This window comes from Mytilus trossulus, chromosome 6 (genome assembly GCF_036588685.1).
Source record: "Mytilus trossulus isolate FHL-02 chromosome 6, PNRI_Mtr1.1.1.hap1, whole genome shotgun sequence".
Taxonomy (NCBI): domain Eukaryota; kingdom Metazoa; phylum Mollusca; class Bivalvia; order Mytilida; family Mytilidae; genus Mytilus; species Mytilus trossulus.
In genome coordinates, this window is record NC_086378.1 from 74,602,802 (window position 1) to 74,630,097 (window position 27,296).

Genomic DNA, 27,296 nt, shown 5'->3' on the forward strand with positions numbered 1-27,296 from the left:
AGATTTCTATACCTTTAGTTGCTTTAACTAAAAAATATGCTAAATTTCAATGGGATGATGAATGTCAAAGAGCTTTTGATTTTTTGAAAGATAGTTTAACTGTAACTCCTTTATTAGCATATCCAGATTTGAAGAAACCTTATGTTTTATATACTGACGCTTCTAATGATACCATAGGTGCATGTCTTACGCAACCTTGCGAAGAAGAAGAGACTCATTTATCATGTTTAAGAAAAGAAAAACCTATTTACTTTTTATCTCATAAATTATCAGATACACAGTCTAGGTGGTCTACTATTGAAAAAGAAGCCTTTAGTATTCATTATGCATTACAAAAATTAGATCATTATCTTCATGGAGCTGAATTTATTATCAGAACTGACCACAAGCCTTTAAAGTACTTATTGCTTTCGCCTTAATGTAACAAAAAATTACAGCTTTGGGCTTTAGGGATTGCAAGTTACAATTGTAAGATTGAATGGCTAGCGGGGACTGATAATACTATTGCTGACTATCTTTCAAGAAGACCTCCGGGTCAAGAAGGCAATCAAAATCAAAGTGAAACAATTGAAGTAGATATAAGTGACAAGGCTTTTCAAATCAATACTTTGAATTCAAATGAGTTCAATCCAAAAGATTTTGCAAGTTGTGACTATAAAGAAGATGATCAACTTAGCGTTAAGGAATGCACGATTCTTGGTTATGACATGAAAATTGAACAATCGTTAGACATAGAACTTTCGGAAATTATTAATCAAATAAACACAGGTAAGGCTTCAAAAAGTGTTGATAATAAACATATTATTATCAATGATATACTTTATTACATTTCTCACCCTGATGATGATTTAAAGTTAAGGCTTTATATTCCATTACAATTACGAAATGAGGTCATCAAAAGTTATCATGATAATCTAAGTCATTTAGGAATTGACAAATGTCACGATTCAATTAGGCAAAAATATTTTTGGCCAAAGTTATATAAAGAACTTAATTTCTATATTAATTCCTGTGTTATTTGTCAATCTCAAAGTGCATGTAAAACCAAACCTTTATTACAAATATCTGATATACCACCATTTCCATTTGCTAAGATAGGGGTAGATTTATCTGGACCTTATCCTACATCATTGTCAGGAAATAAGTATATTGTAAGCTTTGTTTGTCATTACAGTGGGTGGCCTTTGGCTTTTCCTGTTCCAAATAAAACTTCGGAAAATGTTGTTCATTTATTAATTGAGGAAATAATCCCAAACTTTTCTGTACCTTTAGTTATAGTGTCAGACAATGGCGGTGAATTCACCTCTAAAATATTTGAAGAAACTTTAAAAGAATTAAATATAAGTCACATAACAACTTCTTTTTATCATCCACAGGGAAACGCGAAAGTGGAAAGATTTCACAGGACGCTTCATGACGTCATGGCAAAGAAATTGCAAAGCGACGCGTCTACTTGGGACGTATGCTTAAATCAAACAATAGCAGCTATTAGGTTTCATAAAAATGAATCAACTAAATTTTCTCCATTTTTTCTTTTATACAATACAGACCCAGTTCTTCCGATTGACAACCTATTGAAACCTGATGGAAATATGTAGGTGAAGATCCGCACAAGATTTTGTTAGAACAACAACACAAATCTTTCATTTTAGTTCATAGAAACTTGAAAAAGTCTAAAGAAAAACAAAAACAAAACGCAGATAAAAATAGACAAGAAATTAATTTAGAAATTGGGGATCCGGTATATTTCAAAAATCATTTAAGAAAAAGTAAATTAGATACTAAGTGGAAACCTTATTACAGAATCATTGAAAAAACTTCTCCGGTAACATTTGTCCTTAAAAACCAATTAGATGGGTCTGTCGCTAAGAAAGTCCATTTAGAACACCTTAAAAAAGCTAAGATTGATGAATGGGTTATTCCCACAAATCTAGAAGGTAGGCAATTAAGGAAAACAAATTATGTTGTACCTCCCGAGGATAGTGACGGTAGTGATAGTGAACTTCCAGTTGCTAATCCACGAGAAAGACTCATAAATCGTTACCGACAAGAACGAGAAACATCTTCTGATGAGGATGATATTCCACTCGCTGAACTTAAACAAAAAATGGCAAATAGAAACCGACGTGAAAACGAAGAAGACAAATCTTCCGTCACTTCCGGTTCAAGCGAAATGTCGGATAATAATAGTTCCGATGGGTACAATTCAGAACGCAGTCAAAAAATGTCTGTTGGTGAAGTAAGAATACCAAAGAAAACTAAACGAACTGTTAAAAAGTCTGAAAAGAAAGACGAATTAATTTTAAGTTTTCTCTCAAACATTTCTAGTTATCTTAATAAAATGAACGACTAACATGTCGTAGACGTAGGCTTCGTGATGATTGTTTTTAAATAAATATATGTGTATATAAAATAATTTTGTTTTGATTAATCATTCTAATTCTCGCTTCAGATTGCTCGCTGAAAAATTGTTGATTGTTAAGAAATCCTATAAATATCAGTAATCTCTGAATCACAGCTTTGTTTATGAAAAAGGAAGGAAAGTGTTGGTTGAATGTCAAACCTTTATAAAACAATTTTTCAGTACTAATACTAGAGAAAAGTTTATCTTATTAGTTTATTGTTTTTGGATTTGAGTTTAATTTTTTTAATCTTATTTTAAATAGATAACATATCGATACTTTATTTTTTTCAAAATTGAAGCAGTTAAAACTTGAGGACGACTTTGAACTATAAAATTTAGTAAATGCATTGATTTATTTTAATGCTATATTTATAGATATTTTGTTATTAATATATTCTTAAGTTTAATAATAGGTGTTTAGCCAAGAGAATTTAGTAATAGAGAGATTCAAATAGTCACACGATACCTTGGTGGCGATCAAATGGTGTCAACTGATGTTGAGGGCGATGGTACTGCCTACAGAGATGTTAAAATAGCTTCTGCACCATTACTGAGAACCAGCCACTAAGAACCATTATCCAGTATTGGATATTGGCTTTGGTCATTGGACACAACGCATACGTTTAGATGTACATAAAACTATACGATCACATAACTTTATTGGTAGAGGGAATCGTTCTACAGCATCACAGGTAGATTTTCCTGTAATGTTTCAGCCGGTGATAACTGAGCAACCTAGTCAGGGACTCTGAATTACCAGAGTAGGTAAGCTAGGTCAGTTAGGAGTAAATCAACAACGGATGGTGGATCACATGAAGGACGGATGGTGGATCACATGAAGTGCGGATGTGGATCACATGAAGTACGGATGGTGGATCACATGAAGGACGGATGGTGGATCACATGAAGGACGGATGGTGGATCACATGAAGTACGGATGGTGGATACGTCGAAGTAATAAACGACGGATGGTGGATCACATGCAAGTTGGAATGATTGCAGAACTTCTAAATGACGGGAATTGGCGTTGCAGATAAACAGATGGATTGTTGGAGTTGACAACGGCGATCAGAGGAGCAGTTCACTGGAGTCGGGGTTATGAAGACGGTCCGTAGTTGATGGTTGCGCCTTTTTCTAGAAATAAGAAGTTCCGATATTTGATATTACGAACTTAGTTATTCACACAAGAATTGTATGAACTATACATTGCTGAACATTTAGATGTTGTTGAACTTTTGAAATGATTTTATTTATGAATATTTTTTGTTGTTTTTAGGGAAATTTGCAAGCATTCATATTGTCACCAATTTTAACTAAAATATAAATTATATTTCTTAAGAAAGGGAGGAATGTGACAATATGATGGGCTTAAAATATATAAATATAAATATATATATTGTATATATTTGTATTTATATTTATGATTATATATTCTCAAAATGTTTATTAAATTGAATAAAATAAATACAGGGGAATATCTATTAAGAAAAACATGACCTTGTAAAAGGTTGTTCAATTGACCGCTGGGTTGCATATAACATGTTTACATGCAGACCAGGTGGTGACATATAGCAATAACAATTAGTTATAACACTGGACATACGTGTATTCTTCGAACATCAATTTCCAGGTAGGTCAAAACATGTCAATTAGAGTCAACTTAATAGATATTCATCCCTGTATCTTTAGAATTAAAACTATAATGGTCAAGTTAATAGAAACTTTGACGCTGTTTATATTCTGTATATATACTTATTGTATTGGACACATCGGTCTAGGCAACGTTAATAAACTTATAGCAAAATACCATCTTGTTATAATTGTTGATAAATATTCCGTATCAACTTCACAAATAATTGACGATGGTCTTGAAGTATAGATTCTTGGTACTGACGTTGTGTATCTTCTTAATAACGAGTTATAGTATTCTTTTATTTGTCTTTTGGAATATTACTTTTACTGTTTAGTCTGTTTTTGGTGGTATCCATTTGACGTGGATCTGTACCGTCATTGTGTTATTGTTCTATGATAATTTTTGCATTCTTGTCTATCATTTTTGCTAATATACTTTGTCTATAGTATATGCCTTTTTGTTTTTCTTTCTTACACATGACGTGGTTCTGTACTTATAAATCTCGCCATTAAGTTATAGTGCTAATGTATACGTTTGTTTATATATTTCTTTGTTTTTATAGTTATGAAGATAATAACACAATGTTGACTGCTGTTCCCCTATTTTTGACAGTTTTATCTATTATGTCTTTGTTTTGTTCACACATTGTTGTCAATATAATGGAATTTGATGCGACTTTCATACAAGTGGGAGGTTTATTTAGCTTTAAAACCAGGTTTAATCCACCATTTCTACATAAGAAAACACATGTACCAAGTCAGGAATATGTGAGTTATTGTCCATTCTTTTGTTGTGTGTGAGCGTTTATTTTTGCCATTTTTTAAAATTAGAGAATTTCCGTTTTTCTCGGAGTTCATTATTTTTGTGATTTTACTTCAATGCGAGTGACGCTATGCAGACAAATAAAGTAACAATGTATAAATCACCAAAAACTGTTGTTTAAGAATACATTCATGTGTGTATTTATGATAAGCTTTGGCGAAAGAGGTTGCGAAAAAAATAATTGACCCAGGGGAAACCCTGGTACTATGTTTATATAAAAACCATTATGTCTGGTCAACAGAAGTAACAAATAAACGTAAGTTTAGTACATTACAATAAATACCCAAAACATGCAATGGAATGATTACTTTGAAAGTTAACGAATCCATCATACAAATCAGATTTAATAATTGGGAGCGAACAATATTATTCTCAAAGGGGCATTAGCTAGTATCATCATATTCACTGATTTGACTCAAATTCTCATATTTGATTATAACGATTTAAAAAATATCTCCGATTAAATTATGTCTGACACAAACACGTATCAATGCATGGATCGATAATAAATATCGGCCTTTCGTTTTTGTGTAGTCTAGAAGCCATCAATTAACCATCGGTCATATAACCAGATATCAACATAAGCATAAATACAAATAGATCGCTTCCTCGTGCAATTAGATTTTTCTATGTCTGATGGATTTCATGTTATAGGTTAAAACAAACAAGTTCATCATCGTTTTACCTGTAAAAGAATGTTTTTTTTTAGTGAATCGAATCAGCCAAAATTTCATAGAAATTGATCCAATATCCACCCATTTAGGTGCGAATCATATCTCTGGCCAGAGATATGATTCGCACCTAAATGGGTGGATATTGGATCAATTTCTATGAGACAAAATGGTTACTTTTGATTCACTTTCAATGTTGGCATGCTTATCCTTTTAATAACTGAACTCGACTAAAACATGCGTAACCAATCACTTGCTGATGGGTTAAACTGAAGGTCACACACATACGGATTCAATGAGACCAATCTATTCACCTGAAAGTGAATAACGCATCAGCGATCTTTCTTTACTTGATTTGACAAAATTGAGCTAAGCTGGGTGTTATAAACCAAATTAGTATTACTATTTCGCTTTCATTCATGATAAGACAAAAACAAATCCTATATTATTTTTTTCATATACCTTGTAGCTAATGTCCTTTTAATGTCATGCAATCTTCCACACACAAGCATATGCTGATTTAAATTCAGCTTAATATAGCATATATGCTTCACTAAAGTAATACATTATCATTATACATTATATACATATAATTACGGTTTAGACAAATCTTAGAATATAAGAAATAAAACAGTTTTATACAATCAACTAGCAAATTATGTAATATAATTGAGTTTGATTTTGATTTTTATTCTAATTGACCTTTCACGCTTGTTTATTGCTCAAATTATTTTGTCGGATAAAAAATGTATGAATTAAATGGACAATAGTATAGCTGTCAAATTCATTCTCAATTTGATTTATAGTATATTTTCAAATTCCCCCAAAAAGTCAAAAGAAACAGCAATCATTCCCCGTTTCCCTTCTCAATTCTTATTATAATGCAATAGCATTTCCTGCGTAATTTTAACTAGATGCCATATAATATCCGAAGACTATCAATGGTCAGATAAACCTATATTTATAAACAAAGGAGTACGGTCCAGTAAGACCCCTTTTTGGCCCCAAAATATAGCAGTTTTACAAAATTGTTAAAATGTAAACTTTTAGTTATTTAGTGCACAGTAAAATGCTTCTGCTACATAAATATGGGCTGTTTTGACAATACAATGCCCTTATATCGGGTACTATTAAGTCATGCTAAATTACTGAAAACTTCACTATTCTAGCATTTTAGTTAAATTTTAGACGGTTTTCGTGTAAAACGAAAGTGGCCGCATTCGTGTTCATCCTTAATATTGAAATGTAAGTTGTATTTTACGATAATACATACCATATATAAAGGTTGAGGATGAACACGGGTGCGGCCACTTTCATTTCAGGCAAAAACAAGCTGAAGAGTGACATTTTTCGGCATATTTGGTAGATTTTTCATATTTCAGCTTGAATCGGTGCGTTTTTCATGACTTAATTAGGTAATCACATAAACTAATTGATTTAAATAGAATAGACACGTAAGTGTTTAAAAAGTGTTCAAAATCTTTCGTCAGATGAAATTTGAGGCCAAATTCGGCCCTTACCGGACCTACTCCTTTGAAAATAGAATAAGAGGAAGCTTTTGCGATCGTATGCTAACTATTTTATCATATATCATATGTATGTTTGATTTCATGTTATACATTAAAAATACTATGTATGTCATGGTTTTATCTATATAAGAACAATTAAATTGTTGTGCTACGGATTAGAAAGAAAATGGTTATTATTGATTGCTCCGTTGTTTCACATCATAATATTATCTTTCTTTTCTTTTCAAATGAATGAACCACTTGTTGAACACATTCGCCACCCATGCATTTCTACTAAAGGTTAACTTAAAAATCGCATGAATGCGGATTCATCTGAGTTGAATCATTGACTTACAACCAAACAACACATCAGCGACATAGTGTGGTTTATTTTGACAAAATTGAACAAAACTGGCACCTAATGTCGAAATATTATTTGTATATTCAGATTTTATACATGTTTGAAACATAAAAATAACAAATTTTTTAACAGGTTTTAGTCTGATTCGTAGCTAATGCCCCATCAACTCTTAGGAAAACATGAAACAATAATAAAATAACGTAAAAGCTATATACACAAGTACTTATTTTATAATTTTTCACTGAACTGTACTTGTCATCTTATTACAAAACAAATAAATAATAAATAACAATATATGACTAACAGAAAAAAAAGCAAATACATTTGCCTTGAAACGAACGTAGCGAGTACGAACATTATTGTCGAACAAATTACAAAATACGTTCGATTTACACAGAACAACTTTTACTAAAGACATCGCATATTTTGAAATTAATAAACTGGCCATATTAATCTAATATGTTTAGTTTAGAATATTTCATCCTTTTCGATGATCGATTTATGCTCATGGAAGCATTTGATTGCGTACGATATTTTAAGCGAGACAAACAAAAAATAACTGGCCGTCTCATAGCATCATCGAAGTGATAATGTCAATAGACTTCTGATAATACCGATTATAACTGTTTATGAATTTTACAATTATGTAGAACTAACAATAACACATATAAATACAAACAAAACATGCGTTTGTAATTAAGACAACCCCTCCATTATCTACCTTATAAAGCTTTCATAAAACTCAAGTTATGACTTAATATCAGACGAAATAAACAAAATCACTTGATAGATATTTAAAAATAATAAATGTAAGACCCTTCAGATGTGCACAAGGCTTGCGAGTTTTGATTCATTTATAATTTTTGTCTGAGGTATTTTTTAACAGGGTTCAAACTGCAATATTCAACTGTAAAAACTGCCAAAATAATTGTCCGACATTAAAATCATACAGTGCATTGACTATTTTATTTATTGTGTCTGTTTATTTAACGCACCAATGTAAATATAACGGAATTTGATGAGTCTGTCATTAAAGTGAGAGGGTTAGCGCTATAGAACCAGGTTTAATCCACCATTTTTCTACATTTGAAAATGCCTGTACCAAGTCAGGAATATGACAGTTCGTATCCATTCGTTTTTTATGCGTTTTGTTAATTGATTTTGCCATGTGATTATGGACTTTCCGAATTGATTTTTCTCTACATTAAGTATTTTTGTAATTTTACTTTTAATACCAAGAACAATACCTCTCGTTATGGGGTTAGTATGTTTTGTTCCATTGGTTTACACTTGTCAAATGTGTATTTGATAAACTTTCATGAAATTAATCACGGAAAATTCTAGCGAGCTTTAAAATCTTATATGAACAATATACTACTGCATATAGAATAGTCATACACACATAAATGTACAAAAGCGACATAATTCAATAACTTTCTAAAATATCAATTAGACCGTTTAAACGATAGAAATGTCAAATGATTTGAAAATTCTAAAACAAAATGTTAACCTGTATGGAAATTTTGAGATTCAAGCTTTATATAAGATGGGTTCTTAAATTTGCGAGTATGAATTAACTCATCATAGATACCAGGAATTATCGTGGATTGACAACTCATTTAAAAGCATTGGTGATGTAAAACAAAATTGTGTGTAAACTGTACAAAACTGCTATAACGCTGATTTATCTTGCGCTGTTTTTAAAGATTGGATTAAGCATGACTTAAATTAATTCTGTCCAACAAATGAAATACTTTTTTGACAATGTGAAAGATAATATATTCATTGTGATATGATGTGACAATTTTCCAAAAAATGTTAAAGTCACAAATGAAAAGTAAAATAATAAAAATACTGAACTCCAAGAAAAATTCAATCGTCCCTACTAAAATGGCAAAATCAAATAAAATTCTATATAATTCTTTAAAAAAAAAACAAATTCAAAATGGATAGGAACCTTTTGTGGTTGTATATAAGTGTTGAAGCATTGACCATGGTTGTATATGAGTGTTGAAGCATTGACCAATACTCACTTATTAAAATGAAAAAAGGGGACAAATACTATTGATATTTATTTTTTGGTAAATCACATTGCAGAACATTCAAAAATTGTTATTCTATACTACAATAATTACATTATATGCATGTTTCATTATAATACTTTATTCTGATTGGCTAACTGCACATCACGCGTTATTCCGTAAGCAGTTGCATTTCTCAATACAACTTTTCATTCATGATAACACGTGGTCGAACAATAAAGTGCACAGGTGAATTAAATTAAAAAAATACATAAAATTCGTGTTTTCATGATCATAGCTAAAAAATGTAATTATAAGTATTGAATACTTCTTTTTGTAACTTTATAGGGTTGTAAAAGCGTTGACCATGCGCACATTTTTAGAATGAAACGCTTCCGCGCTTCATACAAAATGTACTTCGGTCAACGCTTTTACACCCAAATAACAAAAAGAAGCATTCAATTCTTAATTGTAATGCACTTGTAATGACTTCTATATATATTAAGCTATTATTTCCTTTGAACATAAAGTCTCGTATGTCAAATTAGTCAAATTCATTGCAATATAAACTAATAAATAACAGCTTATTATCAACTAATTGCTACACATATAACTAGCAAATCAGTTATCACCGAGAGTGTTTTCCTATATTTTAATATCATCTTGGATTTTTACTGCCATGCATCATCGAAGTGATAGTACCGGGGGTCATTTACTAGTCCCCTGAACATGGACTTCTGATAATACCGATTATAACTGTTTATGAATTTTACAATTATGTAGAACTGCCAATAGCACATATAAATCCGGGAAAAAACATGTGTCTGTAATTGAGTCAACCCCTCTATTGTCTACCTTATAAAGATGCCATAAAAACTCAAGTTATGAGCACAATCACTTAATAGATGTTTTTAAAAAAAAATGTAGCACCCTTCACAAGGCGTAAGTCTGTTAGTATTTATATTTTTATTAGTTTTGTCTTGAGTATTTTTAACTATGTTCAAACTGCTCTTATTTAACTTTTAAAAACTGCCAAAAATTGAATTGCTTAAAATCTTAGTCATACGTATTGATAGATATGAGTTAAGGCTTAACTCAAAAATGTTAATTTAATACAAGACGTCTTTTACAATTAATCTATGTTAGTGTTGGTAACTATTACTTTATTGTAACGCATTTTGCTCTAATCTAATCATGTCAAAACTACGTGTTAAAGGGAAATTTTGTTTTTCATTCATTATATGTAATCTAAATTAATAAACACATGGCATTACCTTTACTAACCATAAAATCAATGTCGTTTGAATATGTTATACAGTAACTGTGGATTCATTATTATTCGTTGGATATCAATGAATTTTGAAGGTTTCGGTAAAACACGAATTAGAATGTTCAACGAATGAAAAATTCATCAAGGTGTTATGCAGACTGTGGCAACACCACGAAATCAAATATTCATGAATATGCAAGTGTTTTTCAGTCCACAAAAATTGGTAACAACGAAATAAATGAATCCACAGTGTTATAAAGTTTTAGTTTTTCTAATTGCATACCAGATTTAAAGAAACGTTATTTCCATTTATAATATTGATAGTTGGCTGACTTGCAATCTTTGTAACTTCTACTGACCCTTTCAGTACTGCAACGTTATTTACATCACTGACAATGTTCGATGCATCAATTTCTATTATCGTTTCTTCTTTATTTGAGGTCATTTTCACCACTGAATTTTCCTGTAGCGACATATGGCTACATGCGGAGGTGTAGGAATCTTCAGACTTGTTGCTATCCGAACTATCTTGGCTACATCTGTTTGAATGCTTGTTGGCAGAAGCAACTTTCTCATTGACATTCATATTAGCATATTTACGCATGATAGGAAGAGGGGTATCTTCATCAGTTGTAAAATCTACTGGATTTATATTATCGACATCACTTGTTGAACCTTGATAATTTTCATATTGATGGGCATCTGATTCTGGCAAGGTTTGGACGAAAGGCTCAGATACAATTATCTTTGATAACACCAAATCCGATTTTGGACACTCACTCTTTCCTGTTTCAACTGATGAACTAGATATGTCACTTGCTCGATTTTTAATATCAGTACTAAAGCTATCTGACTCAAAGTTATTATTTTTATTATTGTCAGATATTTTGCATTTTTTGAAAGAACAAGCCGCCTTGCGTCCTCTCACTAGACCTTGCTTTTTCGATTGAGTAATATTTTCTACGTCGAAAATTTCGATTGTTTCGTCTTGGAAATGAAGAGTTTCATATCCCTTCTCATCTGGATCTTCTTCAACCGTATCATAGTCGCCTTCTTTATTATCCTCTTTCGGTGTATTTCCATTGGTCACATCAAGGGTTGTAGAAAAAGATTCTGTAACGGATCTATCTACGATTTCCGATTCTGATGGACTGATGCCTCCTTTTGATATTTTGATTTCGCGTTCATCATCATTTATTGGTGGAAGGTTGCACTTTGTGTCTTTAAATCTCGTTTTATCCATCTCATCTGTCAAACCCTCATTTTTTCTTATTGAACTTGAGTTTTCATATGGACTACTTGAAGGTCTGTCTGATTGAATGTTTGGGAGACTCTATATCAAAAAATGAAATACTATTAAAATGTTTCTGAATTATTCTTTGACATTTGCATTCACAAATACATTCGTATTTGCACGTACGATAATTTCATGTATAAAACCAATTGGTTATTTTTTTATTCTTTGTGCTGTAAAATTTATAATAGTGAGATTAGTTTGATGATTGCAGTTGTCTGTTAAATATCATTGCTCAGAAAAAGAGTCATATGTATACATCATTTTATCGCATGATACCTGTACTGTAGAGTTATTGTTTTCAATACTCCTCTGAAAATGTCGGGTCAGGGGATTGCACTATTGCAAGTATGTTTGCATCCTCTGAGGTCTATGTGTATTCGTTTCATTTTGTTTTTGCATATGTCGGGCTGGGGATTTCCTCTTTCGAAATGTATTTAGTTAATATCTTGTCGTAACATATGCTTTTGTTGCTAACTGTACTACGTATATTTGACTGTTGTTGAATGCTAAACAGTGTCCAATAGTCGTTTTTAGCTTCTTTCTTTTTTTTTTTAACTATAATGGAGACAGATGCAGCATGGGAATCACTACTTTCCTTCCCGGACAAAAGTATCTTAGTGGGGTGTGTGTTACAAATTCCTTAGATATCTTTTACCTAATTTGCTACATAAGATTGGTAGTACCTGCCACAGACATTGTCTTGTCAAATTAAGGAGATACTACGTATGATATGCATGTTATCTTTTATAAAGTATAGGAATAATTTACCTTTTCTGGTTCCTCAGTAGAAGTTGGATATTTTGTGTATCTTGGCTTCTCATCAACTTCTTTTTCATCCTCTTTTGAAAATAATAAACCCTTTTGTTGTCCACTTAAGTTGTTTTCCTTCGTCTTGTCTGCATTGAATGATATAGGATTTTCACTGGTGTCGCTTCCGTCAATCTATAGGTCGAGAAGGCAAAATGTTAAAAACAACTTGTATTGTATTGATATTCATTGTTATTTGAAGAAGAGAATAATTATGTGGTATGTCCATGACACAAGATCGTTGTGCGAAGTTATTAATATTGAGTTGTGCTTCCGATTAAAGATATGGTATAAGGGGAACAAGAACGACTTACCCTTTTAGAGCATCTGACATTAACCCAGTCTTTAAAGTATTCATGTACATCAATCTTAAATTTCTGTGCTTTGTGTACTTTTACATGTGTTTGTCTATTCATATTTTCTATGGACTTTTAAAATTATATCGTTTTTTTCTTCCAATTTTTGGAATATTCTTATAATTCTTTACTCAAATCAGTCGGTGATATTTTAGCGTTAGATGAAATTTATTCGTTTCAGCAGGCAGATTAAATAATTTGACCTCGCAATGTATCGTTTTATGTTGGAATGATAGTGCCTTTTTAAGGGACTGCATATTAAAAAATCTGTTAAATCAAGCTGAAGTTCTTCCATTATCTAAAAGTTTTACGAACACAATCATGATTTAATTTACCGAATAAAATATCTGTCCGGAGACATACATGAATAAATACACACTTTTTTTATAAAATTTAAATCCTGGTTTCTATGATGAGTTTATTTTATGTCGTTGGTTTTAAAGATTCTGAACAAAATGTACGAAATGTTTTAAGGAAATCGGTGTTTATGTTTCATTAATTTTATATTGATTTACAAAGGGAAAACTGATTCATGTTCGATAATTAGTTCGAAATAGTTCGAAAAAAGTTTTCATCCTTTTGAAAATTATGAAAAAAAGGTTTAAAAACTGAACACAATGCATCATTTTCATAGTATTATAAAAAGGCAAATCAGAATTAAAATGCAAAAGCCTTCCAGCTAAAACTGTCTACACGATTAGACCAATAATTACTGAATTAAATGAATGCTTTTCAATCAAAAATAACTCTTCTTAATTTTTAAATACCTTGGTGCATTTCGTCGAATTACGTTTTATATCTCCACTCCGATTTTTGCAACAAACATACACCACCATCATTCCCAAAGCTACTGCCAGGAGGGCAGATAGACCAATGAATATATATAACAAAATTCCTTTTGATTGTGTCTCTTTGAGTATATCTTCACATGAACATGTTGTTTTTAAAGAACTATCCTGACACAATATGAAACAGGCCAAACACACTTTATTTTCGTTGAGTGTTATTCCATAATGACTTGAAGGACATTTTCTTTTGCATACAACCATGTTTGATTCGAATTCATCGTGCTTTTCGTAACATTTGCCTTTCAATTGGTAATACTCTTTCGGACATCCATAGGTCTTACAGCTGTCATTCTGTAGATTCGTGCAATCGGGACAGCACGTGTCATCTAATGTGGTGTTGATGTAGTTGCATTTAGGTGTTTCTTTCTTTCCCTTTAAAACATATTGTTAGATTTTGTTTTAAATATTTGAAAAATATGATAATAGAAAAAACACTGGCTTGAGCACACTAAAATCTTTACCATAGTTTTATACACTTCCAATGTGTATATAGAGTTCCTTGTGGAATGTCAGTCCTCGAAGGTAATATCTGATCCAATCAAGTTCAAACTGATATATAAAGTAAAACATATTCATTTCATACCTAGAATTTTTAAAGCATTTTCATTCAAAATTATTTATAGCAGGGAAAAAAGTAAAATCAAATTGGTAAGTCCATAATTACATGGCAAATTCTAAAAGACAAAACACATCAAAAATGAATGGACAACAACTGTCATATTCCTGACTTGATACAGGGATTTTCAAATGTAGGTATTGATGGATTAAATCTGGTTTTAAAGCGTTAAACCTCTGACTTTGTACGACAGTGTTATCAAATTCAGTTATATTTACAACGATGCGTGAACTTAACAGACATACTAAATAAAATAATCAAAATATTGGTACAGCAGTCATCATCGTGTTACAATTTTAAAAGAATCAATTTCGCGTGTCTGACGTCAAAAAACTTATACGTCACATATTTTTGTCGTTCAATATTTATACGAACAATTTTAAAATTTCTTAGGGCAATGTTAGCATACATCGTTGAAAATCAAAATATATGTAAGAATTAATTTCAGAAAGAGACCGAGATTAAAAATAGTCTAAAAGTTCAATAGAATTTATAAGAATCCACAAATGGTTCATTCCACTACGTGATTAAATATTTTGACGAGTGTTGTTCCACGTATTTTTTAATCTATAATAGAAATATTATAACATAATGACATATTATAGAACAATTACATACTGATATTCTAAAATTTACCAAAAGCCTTCGAAGGCTTACTATGACTTGCTTGAGTGTTTAGAATGATTTAGACGATTTATAAAATAAATTACACCTAACAACGGTTTCATCGACTAATCACAACTTTTACAGCATCGTAGAATAAACCTTTTATGTCTCTATGGGTTGCTCGAATAATTTGTCAATATAACGGAAGTTTCTATTATTTTTCTTGATCAGTGTGAGAAAAATATTTCTCCTCACTAGTGAAATATCTGTTGGTCGAAATGTAATTATGACGTCAATTTGTCTTAGTTTCATCTAAATTCCCTATTGTTACGTCATAAGAATAGGCAATCATGCGTTGTGACGTAAAATATAAAGAATACAGCTTTCTACAATTTTTTTCAAAAGGAAGGACAAAAATCATTAGAGAAAAAGATTTGTGATTTGTACATTAAAAATTAAAATTGACTGTCCGAGTGAAGAAATATCGAAACACACTGGTTGCAGTGATGAAATCTATATATAAACAAACAACTATCCAGCAAGTGAGAATTTTAGTCAGCTTTAATCCAAGTTGATATACCATTTCCTCGGAACATGCCTGCACAGTTAGAAATATGGCAGTTGTTTTTACCTGTTAAGTAATTCGTAACAATTGATTATGTCAGTTGTTAAGTACTTTCTTCTTCTTTTTATTTATTTCGAGTAATGTATTTGTGCCCTACTTTTATAATACTAAGGCTTTCCAAAGGAAAATATTACCTTAGCTGTATTTGACAAAACGTTTAGAAATTTTTGGTCGTCAATGCTTTTCAAATTCGTACTTTATTCGGCCTATTTAACATTTTTTGATTCGAGTGTCACTGATGAGTCTTTATTAGACGAAACGCGCGTCTGGCGAAAATATTTTATTTTGATCCTGGTATCTATAATGAGTTTAGTTGTTCATTTCCCAGAATACAAATAAGATGATTAAAGTGAATTGATTGGTATTCGTCGAATACCAATTATCGTGGTGCTTGTGGGTATAGATGAATAACGAATAGCATGATTTTATAGGCTGTGTTTTTCGAGATTGGCAAAACCACGAAATCAAATACCAACGAAAATGTATTTTTCCTCAATTTGCGAAAATTCATAACCACGAAATTAAATAAATGAATCCACATTATTCCTGCGAAAGAATTCGAAAAACACATTATAACTCTGTTAGGCACTTTACAGAAGACACTTTTCAAAGACGACGATTTTTAGATTTTTTTATAAGGAAAACACATTAATTGCATCGGTTTAATGCTCAGTGCTTCGGGGAATTATGTTAATCATATTCGTCTTAATATTATTCGGATTAATATATTTTGCATATTTAATATTCATATTCCACGAAATATAAGCTTGTTAGGTCCTAGTTGCTCTGGTATTTTAACACATATCCATATATAGCTCAAAGAAATTTGGCAGCTCCTAAACGGGAGGATGCATTAGTTTGTTCTTCGAAAGCCAATTAAATAGGGGGAAAATGTGATTAAAGTGTACATTTTGTTTGTTATGATGGACCAACCGTTTCTTCGTTTGACTGTCTTGTTTGCAATTTAAGTTTGTAAGATATTTTGATAAAAGTGCATTATATGCAGATAGATGTTGCTTCGATCTTTAAAAATCCTTTGCTTTCAGGTATTTGGCTTTGAGTATTCCTGATAAAGATTAACCAGGAGAGAGCTTTGGAAGTATGGAAGTTGTAAAAAGTAAAATAACAAACAATACCGAACTCCGAGGAAAATTCATAGCAGAAGTGAGTAATCAAATGGCAAAACCAAAAGCTCAAACACATCAAATGAATGGATAACAGCTGTCATGAAGCGTTTGTTTCATATCATATATATATGCTTGAGTGTAGCATTGTATGAGCAAAAAATGGCCAGACACATGATTCAATAGTCAATCATTCGATACTGAATTGATTTATGACCCTTTTTTTCCGTAAAATCTCTGTTGATGAATTAAATAAGATCTCAAGTTTAAATTTCCTTAGGCAAAGTTGACTGAAAGTAAGCTTTTCGTTGGTATGATTTTCACGTTTTGTGTCTTGTACATATTTGGCTATCAATTTCAAAATTTTAATCGTGGGCGTTCCTGATTAAGTTGAATAAGGGACATCGATTCAGACGCGCGAAATTGTCTGTCGGAACTGTATGCGTGTTTTAAATCTTTTATTTTGCATGATTTAATTTATCATCGACAATGGCTGGATTTTAAAAAAATACATCGATCGGGTCTCGTTTGAAATCACACTAAAGCAGACACTAGACTGTACGTTCGCCAGTTAAGTGAAAACAAAAAGAAATACGATATCAACTTGATGGTTTATAAATCTTGGTGATTAAATTTGCTTTAATTTGAAAATAGTTATCTGGGAAATAAAGTGTCTTACAAAACTGCTATGATTATAAGCCAGATAAGCTACAGATAAGCTAGAGGACAGTTATCTTGAAGAAAATTTATAATTTTTGATCTATGTATGATCATTTAAACTTTTTTCATCCCACCCCTTTGCTTATGGCTTGTATTCGTAAAGTTCTAATCTTTGAAAGCGACTTAATCCTTTATAATTGTTATATCAATCAAAATATCTTTAGTGTTTAAGTTGTGAATAGTAAATAGCTGTATTCCTTAAAGGATAACAGTTGCGTTTATACTTGATAATGAGATTTAATTAATAACAACAACAAAATAATTTAACTTCCTTTTGTGGAAAAATGACAACTGAATGCATCACGGTATCATTCACAATAGTTAAATAAGTAATTGTATAAAATCCTTCGTGCGAACTTTTTCATTATTTACAATTGGCAAACTATCAAAAATATTTAGCTTCTAAAGATTTTATGAGGGTAAAGAACACGTATATATAGAAATTACAGAATACATTTAGAAAGTAAAAAGTAATTTACCTAATTTTTCCGTATATTTGAGCTTGTACATCCCATTTTTTTCTGATTCCATTGGTTGTTGTTATTTCATTATTTACAATAGTTACAATATTGCCTTGTCTTTTGTTTATGTGTTTATATTTTTTTTTTTTTTTTTTTATTGTTAAATAAGGCCTACGATTTTTTCATTTGAATTGTTTTACATTTTGTCACTTCTGGGCCTTTTGTAGCTGACTATGCGGTATTGGCTTTGCTCATTGTTGAAGGCCGCACGGCGACCTATAGTTGTTAATTTCTGTTTAATTTGGTCTCTTGTGGAGATTTGTCTCATTAGCAATTATACCACATCTTCTTTTTTTATATTTATTATTTATCTAACAACCAACCAATAAAAGATCAGGTTTTTTATACTGGAATTATTTTTTGATTAGTTTAAACATATTTATTTATAGTGGATTGGGAAACAAGTTTTGCAATTTATATTAATCCCTTTCCACTTTTGCGGGTGCGAGTGCTGCCTTGTAGCAGCATTAGCCTACTCTTTTTCTAAATCTACAAGGGTGTCTTTAACGTGCAAGAGATATGTCTTATCTCTCTTAACACGGGTCAGCCATTTATCGGCCCCTTCCGACCATCTTCGCTAGCCAAGGGTTACGATCCACTCCCGTTCTCTTCACCCTTGGCGGATTGAGATAATATTTCGGAGACACAAGGTAAGGATTTATATTGGTTGCAGTAGATACTCGCTGCATCCAATCAAAAAGCGCCTATAACATGATCACGTGTAAATGTTGAAAGTGTTTGTAAACAATTGCCACGTGTTTATTGTGCAACAAGTCTTTACATCACTAAACATAGGACTATATTTAGTGACAACTTGAATGTTTTTTTATCAACTAATAGAAGTTTCTGTGTATGTTTCATGCACAAATGCATGAATATTGACATATATTTTCGTTTCCGGCTTTACCAAGTGGTTAGCATCTAGACGCTACCGTGTTTTTATCTCCAAATTGAAGAGTTCAAGTGCTACCATTGGTCAAGAATAATTTATTCGGAATGGGCGTGACTTTAAACTTCCGATAGATGGCGCAACATTGATATCACAAATGTTGGCTCAATCTGCCAAGGGTGAAGAGAACGGGAGTGGATCGTAACCCTTGGCTAGCGAAGATGCTTCCGACGGACTATCATCGTTTCCTTAAGAACATACAAATGTGATTGCATGTATTCATTTACAGTTTTACCTTGATTATATGGAATATTATACATTAAGTCTGAAAATTGAAAACTATCTTTGAAATAGTAGTGAACAATATATAGAGGCCACTATTAAATATTACAAATGCAACACCAATCTGCATGTTTTAGATAACAATAAATGCAATTGGTGATACTCAGAACTCGGTTGACAGTTATGATTTTTCAACGCTCTGAATTATTACGTTCACATACTGTTATCAAACAGACGATTTCTTTTCAAGATGCCCCTTTTAAGAATTTTAATTGAAAGAGCATTTGCTGCAACTTAAATTCAACTTTTCCATCTTTTTTCTAAATATACACATATTTAACCGTAACGAAATGTTTAACATGATTAATCTGTAAATCTTACCGTTTGCAATATCTATATATATATATATATATAAAAGAAGATTTGTTATTATTGTAAATGAGACAACTCTTTACAAGAGATCAAATGATACAACAAATTACAACTATATGTCACAGTATGGCCTTCAACACTGAGCAAATCCTATACCACGGCTAGTCAGCTATAAAAAGTCCCGTTTCAGAACGTCAATTTGATTAAATTGTATATATTCATTGACCTTTAACACAGACTTGTTCCTTGATTTCTATAATCATATTGCTACGCAAACTTAAAAAACACGGGATTTCGCATCCTAGCTTTTATGCTCATGCATCATGGAACACTTTCTAGTCTATAGTTTTGACTCAAATGAACTCCTTCACACTGTGTTTAATTATGGTCTCTCATATCTAGCTTTGGACATTTCCAAAATTGTGCCAATGTTGTCATATGAATGTTATTGTTTTTTGTTTGTATTTGTGTATGGTTATCTATGTGTATTAATCAGATACAGTTGATAATTTTACCAGTATATCAAGACAGTTTGATATAATAAGAATGACAGTTAGACATACCTGAAATTGAGTTGCTGTATTTACATATAATAATAGCCATATTAACGTGCTCTTTTTCTGCAAGCTCATTATCACCTAAAAGATAAACTTTTTTATATCATCATATGAATATGACGAAATCTCAATTGAGTATACACCAATAAAAATTGATAACGAAAATAGAAGTAAACTAAATAATCTTATAAGGTAAAAGGAATTAAAAAAGAAATCCAAAGTACTTAAAATGTACTGGTGCTGAACTGGACATATGTAAATAATGCAAGAATTTTAAGTCTCAGAAAGTTGTCTTAAAGTAAAATACTACTTGGTAATAGCCCAAATGTAGTTGCATGGCGTCATTTGAAAAAAAAATATATATCATTGGTATTAATAATTGAATTGGATATTGAAGTTAGAAAAATGAAATAGATTTTTTTATTTTAGTAGCGCAGCGCTTAATCGTCACGATATAGGAATTGAAACTCTTCATTATATATTTTTATAGTTTGACGAGCCATAAAAACAGGTTTAATCCAATCATGTTTTCTTAGAATTTCCTTTTCCAAGTCAGAAATATGGCAGTTGTTATCAAATATTCCGTTCTTTGAATGATGTCGTTTGTTTTTGTTGCAGTTCAGTGCCTCCGGGTTTTTTTAAGACGATTTTTTCTTTCTCTCGATTTATTGATTTATGACTATTGAACAGTTGTATATTACTGTTGTCTTCATTTATAGACCCCGTTCATACTAGCATTTTTTAATCGATCTTAATATAACAAGTAAGCATTGGCATTATCTATAAAAAGACTCATCAGTGACGCTCGAATCCAAAAAAGTAGAAAATTGAAGAGCATTGAGGACCAAAATTACTAAAAGTTTTGCCAAATCCATCTAAGGTTATCTATGCCTGAGGTAAAAAAGAGTTAATATTCAAAAAAAGTTTTGTAAACAGTTCATTTATAAAACACGTTGTTGTATAAATAAAAATGATTAATCAAAATAATGTAATGATAAACACACTTAGAACAATTAATTAATCAGAATATTGTTACACTTATGTTTTACTAGTAGTTCAAATTTTGATACTTATAAAAAAGAAGATGTTGTATGATTGCCAAGTAGCCCAGTCAAACTAAGTTTTTAACCTCAAACTAATTGTAACGGGAAATATTTTAGTTCTGATCTAGCATTAAGCCCCAAATATACACAGAAAAGTCCCATGAAGTCATACTTGATGATTACTCAAAATCAGCATTTTTAATTTCCTATGGAAATCATCATTGGAAAAGGGATAACTCCTCAAACATAAGCCTATTTTTGTCAGTTTTTTGTCGATTTTCTTAAAAGTCATGTTACGTATGATACTTTGTAATTCTTGTTAAATGTCACTATAAATAAAATAAAAAGGACCACATACAGTCAAACGAAATGCATGTAATAGTATCGCTACCTTAAATTAATAATAGGATTGTTATTATCGTAAACACTTGTTTGGTGTGAATGTCATAATTTAAACAAATCAATTCAGGAATATCTTGGGCAAAATGAAATTTTATTATATCGAAATGCTAAATTAATATTACTTTAACCATCAACTTTAGGCAGTATTCTTTTCTTATCGTTCTAGTAAGGCCCTTTTGGCTGTTGTATTTTATTACATGCTCTTGAAAAATCTTACATATCATTTGATATCTCTGGCAAGTTTAAGATAACGTCATACTAAGAAAGCTACGTATATACCACCCAAATGTTTGTTTTAACCCACTTGTTGAATGAAACATTTAAAGTAAATCATTAATTAAAATACTTAGCTCAGAGGAAAATTCAAAACGGAAAGTCGCTAATCAAATGGCAAAATCAAAAACTTAAACACATCAATCGAATGATTAACAACTGTCATATTCCGGACTTGGAACAGACATTTTCTTGTGTAGACAATGGTAGACTGAACCTTGTTTTATAGCTGCTAAACCTCTCACTCGTATGACAGTAAACTGAATGATTGTTGCGCTGGTCTAATTTAACCATGCATTTGATTTGAAATATTCATTGTATATGTTATTTTACTATACTGACAAGTAATTGGTAACAGTTCCATATAAAATGATCCCATGGAATATGCACAATGCATCAAACATTCATCTGTTAATAGAGATATTTGCCATGCAAACTGAAATTGATGTCATACACGTTACTAGTAGAACAAATTAAAAACATTGTGATATAGACATTACATGTTTTCGGTTCAAAAGAAATCAACTGATTTGAAAGATAACAAAATCAAGGGGTGTTGATAGTGTTATATATTGTAAGAAACTGAATATAAAAATTGAAAATATATAGACGATGAAGTAAATTGGATTAGAAATGTTATATGTTATTTTGACAGAGAATTTGTTGGCCAACCTTTCGTTTTTAAAGCAATTAGAAAATAATCAATAGAAAATAAGTTTAGTCCTTATTCCGTCAATATAACGGAACTATAAAAAAAATATGGCATACAAGTGGGAGGTTGAGCTAGCTATCAAACCAGTTTGAAAGTATCATTTTCATTATAGGAAATCCCTGAACCAAGTCAGAAATAAGGCAGTTCTTTTTCATATAATGTTGATTGATAGCGTCTGATTTTGAGTTTTTATGGACTTCGCTTAAATTGTCTTGGGGGTTAAATATTTTTCAAATACATGAATAAAAATGCCTGTACCAAGTCAGGAATATGACATATGTTAACCATTTGTTAGATATGTTTGGGGTTTTGAAATTGAGATTTGATTAAGGACTTTCCGTTTGGAGTTCGGTATTTTTGTGATTTTACTTTTGTTAAACTTTTTCAAGCAAGCAAAAAATCAGTTTTAATCTTTTTTATTATTTTAAACATGCAGTTACTCTTTAAGCAAACAACATCTTAACGGTATTGATACCTCCAGAAAAAAAACCCAGACAAAATACATTATTACGTGATGTAAAGTTTCATGATACAGTTTTATAAGTATTATCCAAACATTTGATCAAAATTAACATAAAGTGACCAGTAAGTAATCGCCATTCCATTCGAAGGCCTTTGCTGCGTCGAATTTGTCTTTATGTTTGCTCGTGATTAAACCAGGTACTTGCTTTGCTCTTATCTACGATATCATAATATGGTATGGCAATTTTATAAGAATCGTTTGTTTGATTCTACAGAGCATGTTGAATCTACCTTTAAGTCTTCTTTTTTGTTTTGATAGGCAGTAGAGTGGGTTTCGCATGTTTGAGTCACTTTCAATATATTAGTATTTTGAACATACATATCTTTCTGCACGTGTTTGGATATTTTTTTTTTAGATGATGTTCTCTGCTCCCAGGTCTGATAATTATAAGGGCTTGAAATGTTCGGTCACTGAATTAATTTTTATATTTCTTCTGATGAATGGAAGAGTCCTGTTTGCTTTAGATGTCGTGTTCTACTTGTGTCTGTACCACTTTTAATTTGAAATATTTATAATTTTCAACTCACTCAAGAATGGGATAATGCATATTTTAATAGTTATAGAAATAAATAGATGTCATTCGTATGTTGCATTTGTGAGAATATAACCGATGGAGCCATTCCATTTCCCAATGTAATTGTCCGTTTTTGGTATCTTAGATCGAGTTATATATATGCAATCTGATTTATGTATGATCCGTCGGTAACGCACAAGATCCCTTTTTTGGCAAATTATTGCAAGTGGTTGTGAAAAGTATACGACATAGGTTGTGAAAAGAAAAACATCGTCGTCTTATGTCTAAAATTTTAATTTAATTTTTTTTGTACTAATACAAGTGGACAATATTGATTGTTAATAATATTTATTATCTTTATTTAGCTTTTGTTGTTGCTGCAAACTCAAATATGCACCATGTGGAATTCCTATATCAATTGCACATCAAAACAGTTATATGATTATCAATGCTTTATCAATCAAAAGAAGAATTTAATTCCCCCCCCCCCCCTTTTTATATAGAGAAAATGATCAAACATATTTATTGTATATGGAAAAGGTGAAGAAAGAAAGGAAGAAGAATAAGTGTAAAATATGTATATGCTAATAATGCTCAATTATAATTTTATTTCATATTCAATACCCTTAGTACATATTGTGTAATTAACTTTATATCTTCTTCTTCCAATTATAATTGAAATTCAGATCTGCTTTGTGAGAAAAAAATTGAGAAAATATAATTATACATAAAACTTCCAAAATAGTTCCTTATTCTAAATTTAGTAAAGAAATCCTCATTCTATATTTACCGTACATTTATTTAAATCACGTTGTGAAATATTGTATTGTTCAAAGCGTTCACTTTCAATACAGGGAAGTGATTTTAAAAGGAAAAACAATTAAAATTCTCTTTAATCGGGGTCTAAAAGGTTATTAATCTTATAAAAAGAATCATATCTGAAATTAATGAAATAAAATTTTGAGATGTTATGTTAAATCGGTGAACATGATTTTTATAACTAATACTGCTTTAAAACTGGTTTTTGTTATATACTAGCTTCATGTTGAAACATGATATTAATTGTTACACAAGACATGATTTATTTTCATCACTTCATATAAAAAAATCAATACCCCCCTTTTCTTGTTTTGAAGAATTTGATGAATATGTTTATTGTGACGGTAAAAAAAAATGTTCCAAACACACTTCAAAAAGAAATAAACGAATACATGTCTTACGTGGTTTTAAATTCAGTTATTTTCTTATTTTTTTAAAAATTTTTTCGGTCAGTTTTATTTTACCTCCTTTTGAAAAGAGAGAGGTTGTTGAAAATTGTTACCAAAATGTATTTCTTTCCAACAAGTATGTCAGAACTGATGTTGCGAAGATATAATTTTTTATTTGTATCTATAAAAAAAAAAACAATACATTTAGTAATACTTACTTTATTTTGATACTATTGTTAAATCCATTCTAATTGACAATCAAATTCAATTTAGAAAACATATTGAAAAAAATATAAATACATAGTATACTTCCAAAATACTTCCTTATTCTTTCCTCAGAAAAGGAAGCCTCGTCACTTTGCATATAATATATCAAGGTAAGTTCATGAATTTAAATATCAATTCATTAGTATATGGTTGAAATATTGCATTGACACTTTTTCTATCAATACATGGAAAGACGTTTTTATTTTTTTAAGGAAAAATGTGTTAAATGCTTTCAAAATGATTGTTATATATAAAAATGACTTATTATTGATCAACAAAAGGATTTTACCCACAAAAATCCTAGTGGACTTCAATATTTCCACTATACCTGCCTCCTTAACTAATTGTTCAAGAATGTGCAGGCCTACTAAAGTAGGTGGGACCGGAATTATATAAGGGATTAAAAGAATATCATTCACATATTTACGTCTTCAAATCCAAAATTGCATACTAGGAAAAAATGGACTAGTGGTATTAAAATCTTCAAATAGAAACTGCATACTAGTATTTGGTAATAGTTTTTTCTCTCAATTTTTCTCAATTCTAAAATGTCCCTCTTCTAAAGAAAAAACTGTGATTACCACTGACTCTTCTGGCTGTAACAAAAACTGCTTATAGTTAAATCAACTGAATTTAGAGGTTGAAAGGGTTATTTGTCAGGTTCAACAGAACTAGTGGTATATTCCATATTATAGCCAACTGACGGATTGGTGGCTTCGTATTAAATAATCCTTTTATCACGGACGATAATTCAATGCTGTTTGAAATTTTTATTCCATTCTGTTCGATCAATATGCTATAGCTGATTTAAATTATAACCAGATAAAATTTGTGGTATACATATTTTCAAACAGAAGAAAGATGCAAAAAGAATTATGTTACTTCATGTATACTTGAAGAAGTTGGACTGATATTGTGTTCTTTACACCAACCACATCATATACTCGTATTCTGAGTCTTGCACCATATACTGATTTGATGTTTTTCTTGCATGTGCCATTATCTCTTCAGTTTTGTCTGAAAATCCCTTTGATACATGATTTTCTTGGACCCATCGGTACAATCATAATAACAACCGTCTCGAATCTTTTGTAATACTCTAAGAACAAAAATTGGAGGAGGCAAAAAGTATATGCAAACACTTCTGTAAAGTGTCTAATATCCATTTATCTCGTTATATGATCATTCCCTACTTCCTGTGAAAAAATAACATACGCACCCCTACCTATTTTACAGTTTGTACAAAATTCTTTGAATTAACTATCTTAGAATTAGGAATTCTTTTGGACCGCCAGCATTTGGGTTAGAATTAACAGTGCTTGTCCTAGCAGTTTTAGCTTTATGATCAGAAATATCAGTAAAATCAGCTTTTCTCTTTCGATCGAACGTAAATTATCTTATCATGTATGTAGAGTGTCAAATTACTGTCCATTAAAAAGTTGAATGCCGAAAATAATCTACTTAATAAACTTCTGTTGTGTAGACATACATATGAAGTTCACATTTTCAAGGGAAACAATCTACTAGTAAAAACTGAATTTGAGATGACTCTTACAGCTAAATCAGCTATGCTTCTAAAGCAGTTACTAGTAATTAACGCTTTACATCCTTCAATTCTTTCGTCTTGACAGATTGCTTCATCATGAACGGTAGAATTAAATTCTCCCTCGACCTGCTCGTCTGAATTTAAAGTAATTATACTCTCAATTCCCAAGGCTTTGAAAAAACAAACACAGAAATAGGGTTAGTAGCTCGCAGTAACATTATTATCTTCTCTCGCGATACAAATTTTATTAAACTTTATAATACTGGGGTGGTGTTCTCGAAGCTATCTTATGATTAGGACGTGTCCTAAGTCTATCTTATGACAAGTCTTTGTCCTGAGTCGTGTTCTAGAAACTCTCTTAACTTATAATATATCTCATTTTTCGTCCTAACTTTAGGACACCCAATAACACTGGGGTAAAGCTGATGACCGTAACTGCATTCACGGTCATCCCAAGATGTCGGATGAAAAATTAGGTCAGTATTTTTATTGTCTGTT

General features: G+C 31.0%; 1 protein-coding gene across 1 annotated transcript; it reads right to left on the reverse strand.

Moving 5' to 3' along the window:
• Positions 1-10,695: 10,695 nt before the first annotated feature.
• Positions 10,696-25,308, reverse strand: LOC134723745 (dentin sialophosphoprotein-like). The gene is made up of 5 exons (XM_063587290.1): positions 25,204-25,308; positions 20,317-20,391; positions 13,918-14,370; positions 12,756-12,929; positions 10,696-12,023 (listed from the first exon to the last, which is right to left on the reverse strand). The coding sequence occupies exons 2-5, from the start codon at positions 20,383-20,385 to the stop codon at positions 10,962-10,964; spliced, it is 1,758 nt and encodes a 585-aa protein (XP_063443360.1). The 5' UTR covers positions 20,386-20,391; positions 25,204-25,308; the 3' UTR covers positions 10,696-10,961.
• Positions 25,309-27,296: the final 1,988 nt, after the last annotated feature.

Excerpts from the sequence above, each read along its gene's own strand:
- LOC134723745 (XM_063587290.1), bottom strand. The coding sequence starts at position 20,385 with ATGAGCTTGCAGAAAAAGAGCACGTTAATATGGCTATTATTATATGTA. Across the intron at positions 12,930-13,917 it reads ATTCGACGAAATGCACCAAG|ATTGACGGAAGCGACACCAG; the intron begins GTATTTAAAAAT and ends CTCGACCTATAG. Across the intron at positions 12,024-12,755 it reads CTACTGAGGAACCAGAAAAG|AGTCTCCCAAACATTCAATC; the intron begins GTAAATTATTCC and ends TTTTTGATATAG.